The 19,582-nt window shown below is 42.0% G+C and overlaps 1 protein-coding gene across 4 annotated transcripts in view; it reads left to right on the top strand.

The window, feature by feature from the left end:
* Nucleotides 1-19,582, top strand: part of DYNC1I1 (dynein cytoplasmic 1 intermediate chain 1) — a 318,366-nt gene that overhangs the window by 168,331 nt on the left and 130,453 nt on the right. For all 4 annotated transcript variants that reach the window (XM_059728979.1, XM_059728980.1, XM_059728978.1 and 1 more), the window contains one exon: nt 10,228-10,317. In XM_059728979.1, coding sequence (XP_059584962.1) covers nt 10,228-10,317 — 90 coding nt within the window. The remainder of the gene's footprint in view (nt 1-10,227; nt 10,318-19,582) is intronic.

Raw genomic sequence — 19,582 nt, 5'->3', positions numbered from 1 at the left:
AAGGGAAACACTCAGAATTTAAACATTAGTCTAACCTAAAAAACATACATCCCAAGAAATAATGTATAAAGGAATGTCTTGTGCAGTAATTTTACATGTGATTATTTCAGATTAAAATGAGATTATAAATGCTTTGAACCAGAAACATTTTTTTCTCTTTGTCCTGAATATACCAAGTGTGGTTTTGGGTGCTGTAAAAATAGTTATTAGTGATCTGAAACCCTTAAAAGGTATATAAAGCAGAGATAAAGAGTTAATAGTTCAGACATAAAACAATGTGGAGGCTGACTTTTTGTTTATAGCTTTTAATGTTGTGCTTTCAATTTACTGTTGGCCCAATTAGCTATACCTAAATATTCTAATTCTCTATTTAAATATGCTACTAGGTGGTCAGATGAATAAGTGTTACCAGTGTCACCTGCAGTTTCCTGTGAGTGTAATTTTTTGTGGGTGCCAAAGTTATGGCCAGATTGAGGTCAGTGAGAACAACCCATTGAGCCATTTTAGAAGGCAGTACTGTATTTACTCAAATACTAGAAGAAGTCTTCCCCCCCCCCTCAGTTGACATGAGCAAAAAAGCTCCTTGTCTTATAATTGCATTCAAGAAAATATCATTAAATACATTCTCTATCATTAAACTGCTGCCAAAAGTAGTATGTGCTCTACAATGGAAACCAACCATGAAGCTGATTAAATGCAGCCAACACTGAGCATGACTATAAAACTCATGCTTCACATTGGGAAAGTATGCTGGTGGGACTTTTTTTTTTTTTGCCCCTTCAAACAAAAATGGGCAAGTGTTCCCTCTACAGAGAACTGGCATTGGGCCTGGAGGTACTACAATACCAGGCCAGATCTGATACCTTCCCTTTGATGCCAAAAATGTTTGATCTTAGTTCAGATGCTGATGGGAACCTACCATAAGAATTGGCTAATGTAGCCCATCTAAATAACATATAAGTTCAGTCTCCTCACTGCGGACTCTTTTTCAAGTCATAGTGAGCCAGGACATTACAAACAATTCACCCCGAATCTGTCTGTCACTCCCCCTTCCTCCTCCCCGCCCTGCCGCTGCCCCCCCAGCCTGGCACATATTAGTGTGGCCCTGCTATCCATGAAGTCAATCTAGACCAGGTTGCCTTGTGCCTCATCGCATATACATTTTTGGAGGATCCCAGGACTTGTGACAAGAACACTTGGTTTTAGTCATGAGTGGGGCAACATAGATCCTTTGTGGGGGGTATCTGGAGCACACACTCATACTGAGCAATGCTGAGCTATGAGGACACTGTGGCATGAAATGCTGTTGACTCTGGGGTTGGGGGGGGCGGGCAGCCCAATGTACTATGTGGTAGATCATAAGCATTTGGTTTTGGACTAATAACATTCATGTCAAGTACAAAAAAAATAGTTTGTACTACATATAAGTAGCTGCATCTGCATGAGATGGTACTGTGCAGTAGTTACCACACATTTATTTAGTACTTGTATAAACAAGTACTAAATAAATGTGCAGTAACCAGAGTTACTGCGCAGTAGCGCCAACAAATGCCTTTTCTGTGATGCTACTGTGCAGTAGCCTAATACTACTGTGCAGTAGCATCAGGCTCCTGCACAGTCACCGTCTCAAGTAGACGCACCCAGTAGGTACCAAAATGCTGCTGAGAAGTGTATTTATGGAGTACCTGTGTCAAAATTTGCAGCAGTTTCAAAAAAGTAATATGCATCATTTCTGGATAAACTAAATAAATGGCTACTATATGCAAATTGCTACAACTTGTTTAATTTCAAGGTTATTGTTTTCAAATTTGTTCCTCACTTCCATGTGCTCAGGGAGGGTAGGGTCTGATAATAAAGAGATGGGAAATGGGTTGCCATGGGAAAAAGTTGGGGGGTGGGGTGGGGAAGCAGAGAGAGAAGGACTACCTAACTCTCCAGATTTATTTTCCCTGCTGAGCGCTAAGGGGGAAAAATTCAAGGCAAACCTCCAATAATTAGGTTATACCTGGAAAAATACATCAAATTTATAAATGTTCCATATATGTAGAATCTAATTATTGGGGGAGGGGGCTGTCACAACCCAAAGTTGTGATTTTTGTTTTGTGTGTGCTTCGGCACTGCTAAATTATTTTTCTTGCTAAATTGCAGCTTCTTTGCACGGTAGAGTTTTCTGCTGCAGAAGAGAACCCCAGTGCAACGGAGAATTTCCCGCCAAGTTGTAGCTTTCTTTGCATGGTGCATTTCTTTTGCATCTAAGAAATGCTCGGTGCAAAGAGTTCCCGCCATTTGTATGAAAATTTGAGCCACATTGTTGGTTCACGTTAAATTATGCATACGTGGTGGCTAGTGATTGGCTTGCTAGCCGTATAAAGAGCTTGAGTGGTTTCCGCCCAAGTTGGAGGACTCCACGAACACCAGGAGGAGGAGACTTCACGCTGTGTGAAGATCTCTAAGCGCTGCGGATCCTTACGGACCCAACATGTTTCTTAAAAGGCAACAGGGGCCTGACCAGCCTCTAGCCTCTCCCCGTCGCCGATAGATTCCTAGACGTATCCCTTCCTGTACGAGAAACAGACGAACCCACAGAGCTTCAACAACTCCGTGGGAGAGAACGAACCTGTCGTAGTCCTCTAACGAGGATTTAAGCGGAGTTGTACCTGGAAAACTGTCCAGCCTACACCACAACCACCTTTGGTGTAAGTAAACAATCTTTAAACCAACCATTATGCGTCCGTGACTAATTCTAGCTCGCCTCCGGTCTTCTCCGACCCCGCGTGCCTGGGCTGCTGGCCACAGCCCACGTGCACAAAAGGGCCCGGATCGCTCCCGGCCCACACAGGGGCCATCTAATCAGTGTTGTCTTCTATTCAGGTAAACACAGTAGTTAATACTCAAATCAAGTAATTTATTGTTAGGGCTAACTAGCTACTGCTAGGGTGTTTAAAGACATGCTTTGGGAGGATGGGGGTGCGGGGAGGGGGAGCTTTAATTAAAGTGCCTGGAACTCTCATGTGTATCAGCATCCTGCACTGAAAAATGGTGGTGGGGACACTTTAAAACTCATTGAATGAGCGCTAAAGTGCAGGGGTTTTTCAGTGCAGGGATGCTAATATACATGACACTGGAGTGCTGCTGGAGCATGGGTACATGTACAGGTGCCTCTAAAGTGCACAAAATTTCAGGGCTCTGAATTGATGGCTGCTGATATATGTGCTCCAATGCATTCTAGTTAGAACACATCAGAGCAGACTCAATTAATCAAGTGTGCTCCGTGTTCTAATTAGAACCCTCCAGCATCGCCACAGTGTCATGTGTATTAGCCACCCTCCACCCATTTCAAAATGGGTGTGGGGGTGATTTAACTGAAGCCCATTGAATGAGCTTTAACTAAAGTGCCCTGTGGCCATTTTTAAATGCTTGGGGGTTTAATACATGCGATGCTGCAGTGTTTTAATTAGAGCGGCTCTCCAGGAACTGCTCTAATTAAAACATTCGTTTTCCATCCCCAAGTATGGGTATAGGCAGCTGATGAGAGGAGAGATCTCAAGTATTATTTTTAGATCAATAACTTACTTGGCTATAAAGAATTGATTCAACACAAGTGAAAAATGCTCAACTACCAATGGAGCCCATCAATCCTCAGGTTAGTAGACGGCCAGTAAGTAACTGTGACAAGAGAGAAATGGTCTGTGCTTTATAAAATGTCCTGACCTCTATATGCTCCTTGCTACTTTTAGAATTTATTTGGAATATAGATAGCCAGAAGCTTTCCAGTCAGAGAAGTGTACCATTAAGTAATACAGGAAGTTATCTGTTCATCCTTATTTTGACCAACTTATGCACGTGTGTTATGGTAGTCTTTAATTGCATGATCTCATACCTTTTTTCCTCTGCAGAACTCTTGTCTCATTCGGTGAATGGCTAATTAGGTTCTGAATATGTATTTTGTCCCTATTTAATACAGGCCTTGTTCCATGCCATCCAAACCTAGCACCGAATACACAATTATTAATCTGTTGCCTTCATGCTCTAACCATACCATCTGAGAGTTTCACAAGCAATAGTGAACTTATCTTCACAGCATCTCTGTGATATGAGAGGCGATATTATGCTCATGTTGCAGCGAGGGGACCAACGCACGGTGAGATTAAGGGCAAAGTTAGTGTCTGCTAATTTCAAGTGCCCAGCTTGAGACACTTAGGGTTTTCAGGGTACTTAGCATATTTATAACATTTCATATGCTCAAAGTAGACCTCCAATTGACTTCAGCTGCAGTTGTGAGCTCTGAGAACTTCCGCAGTTCTGGCCTCAGGTTCAACACTCAGAAAATAAGACAAGCACTGTAAAGGTAGGAAATTCCAGAATCGTGCCATAATGTATATACGCACAAGGTGACCAGTTTTAATGTTGCAGCGATGATCTTAGTTCTAGCATTTCCTAACATTTTTATATTTTGTTTTGTAACCTTAATGTTCTTCTTAATGGAGGGTTTTTAGTTTGTATCTTTGTATAACTAAACATGTACACACATACCATACCACTGTGTAATGTAGTTACATACCTCTACATAATTTATTGTAAGTTCTTAGATCTCTCTTCTCACCAAAATGAATAAATTGAAGTGTGCATGAATATGAACATTTCCAATATGTTCCTTTGAACAAGCATGTCATAGTGAAAATATTTCCTTCTGCAATTAAACCTAAAGAAAAAGTATTTAGTACAAAAAAAAAAAGGATTTGGAATAAGAATGAAAAGGGAGCTACTTCCCTTTTTTTTCACCCAAGTGAAGAAACAGGACCACAATATTATTTTATACTTATGGCTTAGGAAATGGTGCATAAATATCATCTTTTGCTCATTTATAAACTTTTCTTCATGGTCCTTAGATCATTTTGTAAAAATCTTTGCACATGCTCTTGCTTTGAGTCATTTTCTTTAAAGTTACTTGGCCTTGATTGTTCCCAAGAAACAATATAACACAGCAGGCAGTAGAAAAGAGCTACTGTAAAAAGTTCTGGAAATACTGTATTCTGGGGTGTGCCTGCACATGGTTGTCACCATATATCTATGACTGATTGTGCCTATGATTATAGTGCTGGGTCCCCCCCGGCATTCTGTGTAAACCCCCTCCACCAGCACTTTTGTTTTCCTTTATCTCCTCTGTGCACTCTCCCCTCTGCATTCAGTGTCTTCCTCCTTCGGACATACTCTCCTTAGTTGAGGATGTTTGTCTCCTTTCCTGACCCCTGTCAGAATAGGGGTCAGTGCATGATCTTTTCTCCTCCCAGGTTCATGGAGGCTGACTGGGACGAGACTTCTCTTGTCCCTCTTGGGCACGTCCTCACATGCAGGGGCATGCACTTGCAGTGGGGAAAAAGTAGCAGCAAAAATTTGTGCCGCTCCTTTTTGATGCTACACATGCCTCTGCATACGTGCTTTGGTGTGGGGCAAAATGCCCCACTTCGGGGAAACTGCCCTTGCCCTGCTCCTCCCAGCTCCCACAGTGCTGGAGGAGCCAAGGTACAACTACAGAAGGGGACATGCTCTGGTTGGCAGCCAGAACGTTTCCCGGGAGAATTGAGCCTCTGTGCCTGCTGCCTTTTTTTTTGGTGAGGGTTTTTTTTGTGCTGATTTCCCAGTAGCAAATTTTGCCCCGTGCTGCAAATTTGCAGTGTGGGGCATGTTTTAACATGCTGGGCTTGTAGTTTGTGGCAACACACAGAGGTTTGCAGTGCTACTAACTGCATGTGCCTGCACATCTGGATCCAGCCCTTGTGGTCACAGTCAAGAGGATGAAGGTTGGACTTTTCCCTATGACTCTGCCAGCTTCATCAGTTGTTGTTTTCCTCCCAGCTGAACAGAGTGCCCACTTCCCCATACTAGCTCCATGGGGGAGTGCTGAAGCAGTGTTGCATGTCTTCCCTTTTACCTCTTACATCCTTCTTGCCACAGGGTAAAATACATGTATATGCAGGATGTCACTGTAATCCCCTCTTGCCTGAAAGGCATGGGGTGAAGGTGTACCCCCATCACTTCCTATGGATACATCCCTGGTGATGATGGGTATGAGCTAATGAATGGACCCAATGCTCTGACAAGAGTGAACAATGGTTTAACAATGCTGCAATGTCTTTTGGATACTCCACACTTTGTGGCTGTGGAGTCAGCTAGCAAGCAGCTTGTGCTTCATTGGCATCCCCATCTTCCCCTCCCGTTCCAGGCAGGGGAAGATCCAAAGGGGGTGTGGTAATGTTTTCACAACCCTCTCTTCACAGCATAGCATGGCAGCTCCAGTTCTTCATAGTGCCATAAAGCTGGGCCCCCTGCAGATTCCAAACTATGCTCTAGGAGAGGAGTCAAGGACATTTTTATAGCCCCAGAGCAGGTAAAAATCCCCTCTCTCGTCACCCCTCCATTCCCCTCCATGCTCAGAAGTACAACTCCTCCACTCCCATTTTCCCCCTGCCTCTACTTAAGTCTCTGGGTTTGGGAAGAGGAGAACCACTTGCCACTGCTGCTGTCTCTAGCTGAACCAGTGTCAGGAGAAGCCCCAGAATCTCTCCTGTCCCACTGTGTGCGAGGGCTTGGCTCAGCTGGGGGTAGTGGCAGTGGTGGCAGCGGGCAGGCTCTCCCTTTCTGCCCAGTCACCTGGATGTTCTGTACAAGCTTGGGAGCATGGAGAGGAAAGGAAGGTATGCCAAAAGTGAGGGGCAATTCTTACCGTATTCAGGGGCTTAAAGAATTAAAGTCCCCAGCTGGTGCTCCAGGGATGTGGTCTGTTTGTCCTGGTGGACAGGGAGGTCAGAAATTAGCTGGGTACGGCCACCTTGCAGCACTGGTTGCTGCTCCCACACCCTGCTTTTCAAAACTCTGGAATGGTATATGGTTCCATGGTAGATAAAATGGTGGGAACAGCATGGTACCCATTATGTTACTGAAACAAAGTATGCCTGCACATCACTATTGGCCTAATGCAGCCTGTCAACACTGACATCTTCCAACAAGTGAGAATTGCTTGTAGACAGCCTTAATAGTAGCTAAGTAGCTTGAGAAGCAATGACTTGCCATTGCCCTCTGTTGATTCACTGATAATATAATTGCTGGATGCTACAGTTGCATAGCCTAAAAGGTACACCATTAGTCAGGAATCCATTGAAGATGCCTGGAAATGTGATGTACAGTGGGTGCATTTACACATGCAAATGCTGCTGGATGCACCCTGGGCAGGCACCTACATGTACACCCATTTGAGAGCAGATTTGCTGCTCCTGGCAGCAGTCTGCTCTTGCCCCCTCTGGCCCTACACCAGCCCCTTGCAGCAGCCAGGGGGAGTTCTAGGCTCCCCCTGGGTGCTAGCCAAGGGGCTGTCAGAGAGCACAGGGCCAGGAGATGGCTGTCTTCTGGCAGGGACTGGGAGGGTGCTGTCTGCTTCCAGGAGCTGCCTGCTGCTGGGTAGGCTCTGGTGACAGAGCCTGGGTGGGGATGATGTCCCCCTGCCCCAGCAGCAAGCATCTCCCAGCCCTGGCTCCCTGACTGAGGGCTTATAAAGAGCTGCAGGGGTGGGGCAAGTCCCAGTCCCTTGGCCTGATCGCCCAGTGGGGTAGCTAGCAGTGAGTCCCCAGCTGAGTGGGGATTCTCCACCTAGCCAGGGGCTCACTGTTAGCTGCCCAACTGGCAGATCAGGGCAAGGGGCTGGGACCTGCCCCTTCCCCACAGCTCTTTCCAAGACCCATTCCTCAATCGCCCAATTGGGGCATGTGGGTGGGAAAAAGCTGCAGGGCTGGGGGTAGTTCCTGGCCAGTTCTGGGCTGCATGAGGAAGTCTGCACATGCAGCCTGGACCTGACTGGGGACTGCCTGAAATGAGACAGTCCTCAGCCACGCTGCAGCTAAGGGGCAGATCCCCACCAGCCCGAGGCTGGGTGGGAAACTCTCTCTGTGCAGGGAGCTCCCTGCCCCAGCTCTGCGATTGCAGAGTGCGAGATTGTTACTTGCCTTGAGTGCAGAGCTGGGGCAGGGAGCTCCCTGCCACTGGAGCAGGGGGATATTGTTGCTGCCCAGGTCCAGTAGGAGCAAGTAGCTCCTGGGGGCAGGGGGCAATCTCCCACCCCCTGCTGCCCGGCTGACCAAGAGCACATTTGCTCCTGGTCAACTGTCTACACATGCCTTACTGTGCATTAATTACTCTGTAGTTAATTTGCTATTCGCATTTGCAGGTAGCAAATTAACTATCAAGTAGAGCAAATTATTGTGCAGTAAAGGTCTGCACCTGTAGATGCAGTTGCTTACTATGCAGTAATTTGCTCTACTGCACAGTAAAGCATTTCTGTAGACGTGCCCAGTGTAATGGTAAATAACAATGGGCAGATTGATTACAGATCAAAAGGAACAGGAAACCAAAATACTCTGCATGTGTTCTCCCATGTAAAAATAACCCTGATACTACATTGATCCTTAGCGGGTATGTCTACATGAGATGCTTTACTGCACATTAGACTAATGCACTGTAAAGCAGCACCATCTACACATGTGCAACAATTACTGCGCAAAATATTAGTCTAATGTGCCATTTTCTAGTACCTATAGATACAGATACTAGAAAAATGGTGCATTAACTAATGTGCCGCACCACACATGTAGATGCTGATGCAATTTGCTCCCAGTCAGCCTAGGCAGCAAGGAGCCACAAGGGGCAGGGGGAGCTGTCTCAGTTGGCAGGACACTGCTTGCTAGCCACGTGGAGATCAGGACTCATCCTGATCTCCACATGGCTAGGAGGGAGCTCCTCCCTCTTCTCCCCACTTTCCCCCCCATAACCTGATCTCCCCCCAGTCAGGACAGCTCCCTCCACCCTTTGGTGATTGGGGCTAAGCCATGGGGGGTCTGGACCTCCCCCTGGCTGCTGCAGGGGGGGAGAGCAGGGCAGGAGCCACCTTGGACTGAACTGTTCCTGTTGGGCTCAGTTTGTTCCTGATCGGGGTGCACGTGTAGATATGCACCGGGGAGCACTTTAATGAGCCTGAATTTTCTATGCATAAAATTTAAGCACGTTAATTGCACATGTAGACATGCCCAGTTTGTCCTATTGTATACACCTCCCAAATCTCTCCCATGTGATACCCACCATAGCCTAGTAACTTATTTATGTTTTCACAATTGCCTTAGTTATGCCACATTGTCTGAACCACTCTGTTTTTTTCAGCCTTTCTAATATTTCATATCTATTTGGCACTGCAATCACCATTATATATGTCTCTGTTCATGTGCACGGGAGAAGTACAAGCAATTTAAACTACTTGGCCTTGTTGAGACTTCTTTTTCTATACTGCACTATCGTTTTATATAGGTAGGCCTGGCTGTGCGTGCAGAACCAATGAAATGGGAAAATCATTGCGTTCTCTTGCTGGGAACATGACAATGTTTGCTCTTTAGTGAAATCTGGATTGTTTGTAAAGTATTTTGTGCAACTTTAAGTATTACCTTCAGGCAAACAATGAAAAAGTACTAAGAGCTTGCTTTTCCAAGTAAAATGGAAATATATCAATATGGGAGACCAGAGAGAGAGAGAGAGAGACATTTGCATAGGTTAAAAAAGGTCATTAAAGCATCTGGCAGTAGTAACTGACATGTGTCAATTTGTAATGTTAATGAAATGTGTATTAATTAAAAAACCTGTTCTTAAGCTTCAAATGCCACTTTTGTTTGCTGTGTTCTCCTAGTTGATGGTGATGACTTTTCAGAACTGTACCATGCTTGTTTGCTCACTAGTGGCATCTGACCTGAGGTCAGACTTCTATTTAACCCTTTCCTGTAGGTCAAAAAACAAATTAAGCTGGTGAGAACTGAATTGGAAATGAGGTGTCTGGATAACAGGTGTCCCACTTTTTGAATAGCTGCCAGGCTGAAACATGTTTATATCTGTCCTTATGCCATTCAGTAAGTCATCTCTGGGGTCAGAGAGCCATGCATGAGATATATGAGATGGATAGTTGCCAAAGGGAGTGATAGTAACAGGTGCCTCATACTAGAATATGAATTTGCTGATTTGGGGATACTTTCTGAGATGGATTTTTGTGGAGGATTGATTCATTTATATCTGTTATACACTTTATTATGCATATGTTCACTGTCAATATATTTAGCTGTTACAAGATGCCCAAGTAGACTTCTGCCTGAGCCCTGAAGAAACATAGTGTCACCATCCTTCTTAATTTATTTTTTCTAGAGGATGAGGATGATGAAGAGATGGTGGAACTGAAAGCACAGAATGACTCAGAAATGGAAAATCAAGAGCAGAAACAGGAAGTCAAAGAAGGTATGTAAAAGATGTAACAAAATCCATTTTTATTGGTTGAGCCCTTCAAATAATTACTGTCACATGTAATGCTCACTATCACAGATAATCCTGAGTAGTAGATGAAGTATTATGAAAAAGTTACGAAGTTCCTTTGATTCATCACTTGATTAGGGCATAGAATCAGTACATCGCAGATGAAAGCTTGCTCTTCCAAGCAAAATGGAACTGTGTCAGAATGGGAGACTAGAGAGAGGGATTTGGTTAGGTCAGAAAAGCTCATTAAAACATCTGGCAGTAGTAACTGGGGACCAGCTAGTAGATCTCAGAAACTTGTGAACGTTTCAAAATCTAGTTTCCTTAGTAGAGGTCTGATAGTCCATTTGCTTTTGCAGAGAAGATGTGACCTCATGACAAGGGGAAACAATTTGGATCTCCCAGTTCCAGTTCTGCCATAACTTGCTTTCTGACCTGTCTGGTCAGTTCTGTCAGAATTTTCCAATCTGTGTTTACAGTTTAGGCATCCAGATAAAATAGGCCTCAAAGATATTCAGTACCTACAACTCTGCATATGTTTGAAAATTCTGGGATTTTCCAACAAAAACTGTTTAGTTGGAAACTGTTGATTTGTCAAAAGAAAACTTTTTTTGTGGGAATTTACATACCACCATAATCCATGTATTTTCTGGTTAAAATTTAAACAAGAAAGACTTACTTCCTCCACTCCCAGAACAGCCAATAACCTAGTGACTGGGACATTTGCCCAGGAAATGGAAGACTGAGGTTCTGGTACTGCCTGTGCTTAATTCAGAACAGGAACCTAAATGTCAGTACCCAACGTCCCAGATCAGTACCTGAAGCACTTTCCCTAATCCAGTGGGTTAGCACTGACCACTGGGCTTTTGGTTGGTCTCTGCACAGTCACTTTAAAAAGTCTATTTTTTTCAATCACAGTGCAGAATGGGATTTTTTTAAATCTGGAAAACTTGTTTATATTGGAAAACCATTTCCTATACAGTCCTACTTAACCATGCATTTCCTGGAATTCTATCTCAAAAAATTAGAAGGAAAAAAAATCTACCACCTATAAAAAAAGTCCCTAGCCCTACCTTGAATATTCTTGGAAGGTAATATGTATTTAAAACCACAATCTTTACTTCATTTCTTCAAACTTTGTGTGAGATAATTACCAGAATGTGTCAAAGCTATCCAAAGCTCTAACTAAAGCCTTGGACAGTGTGACCTCAGTGACAGATCTAGAGTGAGTCAATGGAGAGTCATTATTAAAGAGTACAGTAACAGCACTGAGAGATTTGCCACCAGATTCTGACCTGAGGGCATAAGTACATGACAAATTTACACCAGTGTATCTTTTCTTTTTAATGGTGTAAAAGAAAGAAGGGATCCCACAATATATAGCTCTATGCTGGTGTAATTTATAAGAATCTGGTGGAAAGTCCCTCGCAGGAAGAAACAGTTACAGCAGTGTATGTATTGTGTGTCCTCAGTTATCCTGAAGTAGCCATTTGCTCAATGTAAACAGCCTATTACTTGCTCCACCACCACATAATAGCAAGGTAATGTAATAGCATCTACTGTGAAGCTGTCTTGTGATAACTAGTCATCTGTTCACTCCCAAATGTCAGTACATTTTAATCGGTATGTAAAAACAATGTAAATTCATCAGTGATAATGTGCCATAGGTTTTCAGGCCCTATGAGTGAAAAGAGATTTATATTAAGTTCATCAAGCTCTGAATCCGATTGGCAGTGACCACATTCACTGATACTAGCTTTATTGCACTCCACTACTTTTACTACTCTCACTCCTACTACTGTTAATAACAACAATTAATAGCCATGTAAAGTGGTGTCAATAGCAATCTGGTATGATGTTTTGTTACCAACAGCATAGCAAGTACATTTTTTTAAACTCATTCTGTGTGCTGTACCAAGAATTTTCAGTAAGTTGCTGAATACCATGTAAAATGTTCGATTTACATTTGTACATATTCCCTTGCATTTCCACATAAAGGGGATCCCAATGTTTATATCTGAAATCAAGACGAGGGAGAGACTGTATTAATGAGTGAATAGAAGGGAAAAAAATTAAACAGAATCCTAAAAATATCTATTTATTTTAGTTTTTCACATGCTTGCAAGTGAGCCCTTTGTGTTGTTATAGCTGAATGAGTGCCATCACTAACATCATCTCTTTCTTTGTTATAGTTTAGTCTAGTGGAAGTGCTTCATATTGCCACTGGCTCCCTCCCTTGTCTAGCAGTAGCTATGCAAAGTTTTGGTAGCAGTGGTCTCTATGACACATGTCAAAATTTAAAGTCAAGCAATGTACTTGCTTCAGCCTTGTGGGTTGCTAATAAAAAGTGGGTTCAATGGAAAAATCTGCTCGTACCACCTAGAAAACATACTTGTTAATGATATAGCTAAGATAAAATAGAAACACATGGATGACTAACATTAAATGCTGTGAGCTGAAGTAATCTTTGGAAATTTGACTGAGAATGGAATAATAATGTTGACATGCTTAGTGCAGTTCTCTGTCTTTTCCCTCTTCAGATCAGTTTTTCTCTCCAATGTAATCACCCTTCTCATGTTCTGAGCAATACTCAGAGTTTGAAACCATCGTTTGTGTTTCATGGAAGTGATTAAAACCATGTTATAAGTCAAACAAGAGTTTAGAGGAACATTTCCTGTCAGTACTGCACTCTGTGCTGGATTCAGAATTAATGGCTTTTCTGCAAATTAGCACATAATGGGTTAAAAGCATGTTTATGTTGGCATTAAGTACTCTGGCTTCTTTTTTTCTGTAAGGCAAGACAATATTTTGCAAACTTTTTAAAGAATCTCTAATAGATATTATAGTGGCGCCATTCACACGGCTATATGGTAGTTAAGGCTGTGTCAGCACTTCCATTATGAATCCTGTTTTTCAGGGATTTATAACCCAGCCGTAAAAATTTGCTCAGGGCTGAAATTTGGTTTCAGCTCAGGGAGCACATTTTTAACAGACAAAAAAAAAATCAACTTGGCTTTTTTTGAGTTATAGAAGTGTTAAAAAAAATCATGAGAGAGGGGAGAAGAGAGACAGACTTTTTTTTTTATATGTATACCTCAAAAATAGGTTGAGTATACAAAATATAAAAGCTTAGATCCACTCCTTAAGTTTCATTTTCCTCAAAGCCATTGGGGTAACAGTGCTTTATTTTATCAGAGGCACTTTAATAAGAAATCTGAGTTTTTCTCCATGTGTTACAGTTGCTCCTGTTGGGTGCATACTTATATAGGTACTTACTTTTACTCACTGGAGTAATGCCACTGGTTTCCATGGGGCTACTCAATGTGTGTAAATATCTGCAAGATTAGCACATATTATTGGATTGGTTCATTATTATTATTATTATTATTGGATTGGTCTATAGAAGATGCTGTGTTGCTGTAGCGATGAGCTACGGTGATGTGTGGGTACTAACCATGACATTGCCGCTACTGCACAGTAGCTTGTTGCTACTGCACAGTAGGGTTCAAAATGACCCGTGTACTGCTGGGACTTCACAGTACCAACTGCTCAGTCAGGGGCATGTGTAGATGCACCCGGTGACAACAAAGGATACAATTCACCTGCAGTATAAAGGGCCTGTACAATGACCTATACATCACCTAACTTTGCATGAGGACTGAAGTAGTATACCAAACACACTGGCAGGATGGTGATGTCTGAGTGTATTTGTCAAGAAGATTGTTATTGCACTGACTTAGTAAAGAAGCCCATAATGGGGAAGGTTGCTAGTTGAATCTGTGAAGGTACATTGTGCCCTTCTCAGAGCACACAGCTGGCACACAGGAACTACTACCAGAAGTGCAATTGCAGCTTGTTTAGACATAATGAAGCTGGCTTTAATCTATCTTGCTTGAGTACCACCAGCAGTGAGTGCAACTATGGTATCTGAGAGCTATAGATTCACTAGGGTTTTATTGTGCAAACATGATCTCAATTTGGCCTCATGTCTCCAGAGCAGTGTGGGACAATAACATTAGGCTGTGTATAGAATAGATAAAAAAATAATTTTGGAATATATAGATATGTGGACTGTATATATCTATATACATATACATACATACATACATGTGTGTGTGTGTGTGTGTGTGTGTGTAAATATTTTCTCCTTGCATGGAAGAAAAAGTGAGTTGTCCCCGGAAACCAAAATGAAATGTGTGGGTATTTGGTGTCATACTTAGGTATGACACCAAAAAATTATGTTTAAAAACAACAAAAATTGAACAGATCTGAAGGCAAGAGACTTACTCAACATGTAGCAATGAAAAATTATGGCTTTTTATTACTTTACAACTGTATTAAAATGATCCTTCACAATCTTCTTTTGCATGTCAAGACTTTTCCCCATAAATGTAAACATGATGCTTGAATGTAACAGAAAAAAATATACCATACTTATGCATACAACTTTAAGAACTGAGTTAACAAAGGGTCAAATATTGTTCCCATCAGATAGGAGCAGGATTGACTTAAATACACTACCAACAGCTGTAATGACAATATATAAGTAAGGGATTCATCCTGAATGGTTTGGGGCCTCATTCTGCCCCAAATGGGACTCAAATGGGAATTTTCAAATGGAGAGAAAATCTACAATTAAATAAATACAGTGAAATATAAAACAGATTCCTGGAACCTAAGTTAATTTGTAGGTTCTGGGTTTATTGAAGAATAAAAGCCTGACTATATTATTAGCATCTTTTAAAAACAAAACAAAACAGAAATCTGAGAGGAAGAAAGAAAAAGAAAAAGAAAGAAAGAAAGAAAGAAAAGCAATGAAGCAGGAAGCCACCACCTTAAGAGAACTCTGCTACTAAAGACAGGAGATTAGCTCAGCTCATTTTAGTGTCGTAGTTCTTCTTTCAACATGTGTGTAAGTCCACACAACCTTTAGATGTTTTAGCTAACAAGAGCTGTAGAAATCCATGGCTTGAACTTTCAACATACTATGTGGCACCTTGTTCTTTTAAGCTCCCAGTGATGGGCAATAACCCCATTCCTTTCCCTGGCTACCGCTTTCATGTTTGTCTGGTGTCATCAAGCTGCCTATCCTGTTAGACTTATCTCTAAAAGTGAAGGGGGCCTGCATTAGACAAGTGAGATGATTCATGTACGTGGGTGTTCTGAAACATTTTCAGCTATTTGAAATACTGCCTTTAAGTTTCTTTAATTTCCATATTCTTGCCTAAGTTAATTTTTCTGTAGTCATTGAGGGAACTAGTATAAATCAGTAAATCTTTCCCCTGTGTTATCAGCTGAGAAGAGCTAGGAAATGTTAAGAGCTCTCTATCTACAGCATGGTGTCTCAGACTCTTTTTGAACATGGCTGTTTCTTTTATACACAACATGGGAGCTGATTCAGAAAACCTAACCCTTGCCGTCAACATTTTGCCTAAGTAAGAAATGAAACAGAAGGCTCAGTGTTTATTCCGGGCAAAAAAAGAGATTATTGCTTTTACATAAGAAAGAACCTTTATGTCTTCAGGCAAAGTCTCTAATAAAAATTATGAATTTGCTGAATATGAGCTCTCATAAAAAGCTGTGGTCCAAAGAGTTAATCTAAGGTGATTCTTAGATTTATATAAGGAATCCCAAGTAAGAGTCCAGAGGCACCAATACAACCACTGCTGAACACACTTCATGAAGGATGGGGGAGTGTTTGCAAGAATAGTTAAAGGATTAAAAAATGTACCTTATGAAGAAAAAATGTTGGAGCTTTAGCTTATGAGGACTTTGATGTAATCTATAAGTACCTCAAAGGGTAAATTTTATAATAGAAGTCTGTCTCTCACACAGATATAATGAAAAGTGCTGACTGGATTTTGAATCTAGACAGTGTCAGACTAGGTGCACATTTTTACCAGGATGGTTAATAAATCATTGAAACAAATTAACAAGTGTTGCAAAGGTTTGTCAGCAGTGGTAATGTTGAAATCAAAACTGGAGATTTTTTCTAATAGGTATGCTTTAGTTCAAGTACTGCTATTGGACTTGAATCAGAAATTAAGGAAGTCAAATGGCTTCTGTTATGCAGGGGAGGTGGGGCAAGCCTAATAATCCTTTTATGACTTTACAATATATAAGTATAATGGCTAGGCTGAAAACAGTAGCCATAGGTTATGTTTACAGTACATCTGGACGGTTTTATTAAAGTATTTGCAGGCACACTTGACGTAGCTTTAATTCAGGTTGCTGAGGTACCAATAGAAGTAAAACTGCTTTGTAGAAGTATAAGGCCTTTGAATTATTTATGCAAGGAGCAAGGATTTTTGTGGGTGATACCTTTTATTGGACCAACTGCATTGTTGGGGGAGATCTTAAACAAGCTTTCCAGAACAAGGTACCCTTCCTCAGGTTTAAGAAAATCAGACACAGCTTAAGCTAAGTAGCAGATAGAACAATGACCTGTATAAAACCCCATTTGTAAAACATATGCGTGTGTGTGTGTGTGTGTGTGTGTGTGTGTGTGTGTGACCTTATATTTCATGTAAATATATGCAAATAAGAAGTATTTATTCATTCTAGATCTGTCCACTAGAGGGCAGTGGTACGCATATACACTGGCCAGTTCCTTCTAAAGTCAGTGGGGCTCCATTGTATAAACAGGAGCAGAACTGGATCCCTACTATTCATAGTTTTTATTAATAAATTCAACCAATCAGTATAAAATCTTTTGATCCTAGTTAAATATCAACCTCTGTTATACACTACAGCTGTATAGAATAGGATTTATCTGTGTAATAAATAACTGTGAAGCCAAATACTGCATTCTCAAATATCATTTGTGAACATGCTGTAGCATTGTGTAGAAGAACAAGGCCCCAGGAAAAAATACTCAGATCAGCCACTTTTCTTGGAAGGAAGTCATGTATCTCTTGAAAGCTGAGATCAAAGTAACTCTAAGTTGCCAGATAGGGGGAGAAAATTGCAAAAAAATTAGATAAAACTTATTTTATTTTATTTTATTTTATTTTATTCAAGGTAAAAGACACACAAGGAAAGAAATGGGGAGAAAATGGAAGTGGCCCTGAAAGATAAATGTGTGGAAAAATCTTCATATTAAAAAGAGCAATCTGTGTTTCAATTTCTGCTTACACTTTGTATATTTGTCACGTTATTGAAGTATGTTGTACTGGAAAAAGTAATGATGTTGACATTCTTTCAAGAAAAGATTGCCTCAAATAAAACTTCAGAGGCAACCGAATGAAAGAAGAAAATAATGTTAAAATATGAAGCTTAATATTGCTAGGGGGCATCTGGTGTGTCAGTCAGATGAATTAGGTAGACCAGTTTATGCCCTACAAACCTTAGCCAGGGTGTTTTCTGATGTTGAAGAGGGCTTAATAAACTGTTGGCCTCACGCAGATCATTGCTAACTACAAGAGAGATTTTGTGGAGGCAAAACTGCAGTCATTCATGTCTCCAGAACTTCCAAGCTGCTTTTTTTTTCTTTTCTTCCTTCTTGTGATTTTTTTTTGGCCAGTTATAGTTGGCAAATGCCATTTAATGAATTTATGTTTCCAGCTGCAGAGAGGATTAGAATTACCAAGTCATTTTAACCATTTGGAGCAGTTTAAAGTTAGTTTTCCAGTTGCCTGCACATTCATTTTCTCTCTTTTTATACCAGTTCAGTGTGTTGTCATGCTTGTTGTCTTTGATTCTCATAAACTGATACTTTGGTGGTGACAGTGGGGTGTTGTCTCATTACAGGCTTCCTCTCCAGATGAGTTCGCTTAGTGCCAATTTACTATTCAGTACTAGATGCTATAGTAGGTCAACTGTACTCTTTGCCAATTCTTCTTTTTCTTTTTTTTCTACATAGTGGGCGCATCTACATGAGAAGTTTACTGTTCATTTGACTAATTAAGCGCACAGTAAACTTCTTGGCGTCTACACACGCGCTCCTATGAGAGTACACGAAACTAATAAACTCTCCAGAAGGATAGTGTTGTAAAATGCAAGTGCTAACCTGCTGTGGAAGTTTTTTTTTGTGGTCAGCAGTGCATGTGTAGACATTTTCCCAGCTAGCCAGGGCACAGGGTACTTCAATGCGGGGCTAGTTGGCAGGCAGCTCCCCCCTCCCCTCCCCCCCCCCCCCCACTAAAGCACCTTTGTGCCTCAGCCAGTTGCTCTGAAGCATGTGGAGTTGGGCAGAGTAGCCAGCGCAGAGCTGTTCCAACGGGGTCCATGTGCATTGAAGGGGGGTGGGGGTACTGGCTGAGGCACAAAGGTGCTTCAGTACTGGGCTAGCCAGCAGGCAGCCCCTGCACTGAAATATCCTCTTGCCCCAGCCAACCCCACTGCTGCAGATGGAGCCCCGTCTGAGCAGTCCTGGCAGGCAGGACAGGGCTCCATGTACAGCTTGGGGGCTAGTTGGGGCACAAGGGTGCTTCGGTGTGGGGGCTGCCTGCCAGCTAGCCCTGCATTGACACACCCTTATGCCTCAGCCAGGGCCCCTGCAGCACATGGAGCCCTGGGCTGGCAAACTGACCCCCTTGGTTCCCTGCCAGTCTGGGCTGCTTCGACCAGGCTCCATGTTCTGCACATGAAGAAACTCCAGAGAAACGTGCTCCAGAGTTTTTTGCTTCCAGGCCCATGTTCAAGCACTGTGCCCAGGAGCAAAAAACTATGGAGCAATAAGCTCTGAAGTTTATTTGTGTGCATTAATGGCATGTGTAGATGCTCCCACGATGCCCCCGTCTAGAGATATATTTTGCTCCTGCCTTAGTAACTGATGTTCCATTACACTGGGGAACTATGCAGGGGATATATACACCTCTTGCATGGCATAGAGGTCCACAGAGACCCAAGATTAGTTTGACAAAGCACCATGGAAGGCAGTTGTCTATGCTGGGGAAGGCAAAGGACCAGGGCATCATCTAAGGTTGTAGTTTCTTAGCTACTCTGTTTCCTGGGAGGATTTTTGCCTCCACTCTGCACCTTCCTGTCTGGTTGGATTAGGTGCTGTGCAAAGATTTTGCTTCTATAAATTATGGCTTAGACCAGTTCAAATAAATATAAACTGGCAATATTATCACCTCCCCCTATCTTCTGGGTTGTGAGGAAAAGTGCTTTAAAGACTGAAATGGATTCAGGTACAATGGTGACTGGCTGTATAAGTGCCTTTGATAAATACCTACTTCTAACCTTGCTCCCTTTAAATTAGCAGAATTGCACTCAAATATCAGAGGGCAAGTTTTGTTTTTTGCCT

Source organism: Alligator mississippiensis, chromosome 5 (genome assembly GCF_030867095.1).
Source record: "Alligator mississippiensis isolate rAllMis1 chromosome 5, rAllMis1, whole genome shotgun sequence".
Classification (NCBI taxonomy): Eukaryota; Metazoa; Chordata; order Crocodylia; family Alligatoridae; genus Alligator; species Alligator mississippiensis.
Note: the sequence above shows the minus strand (reverse complement) of the source record. Positions and strands in the feature narration are given on the sequence as shown.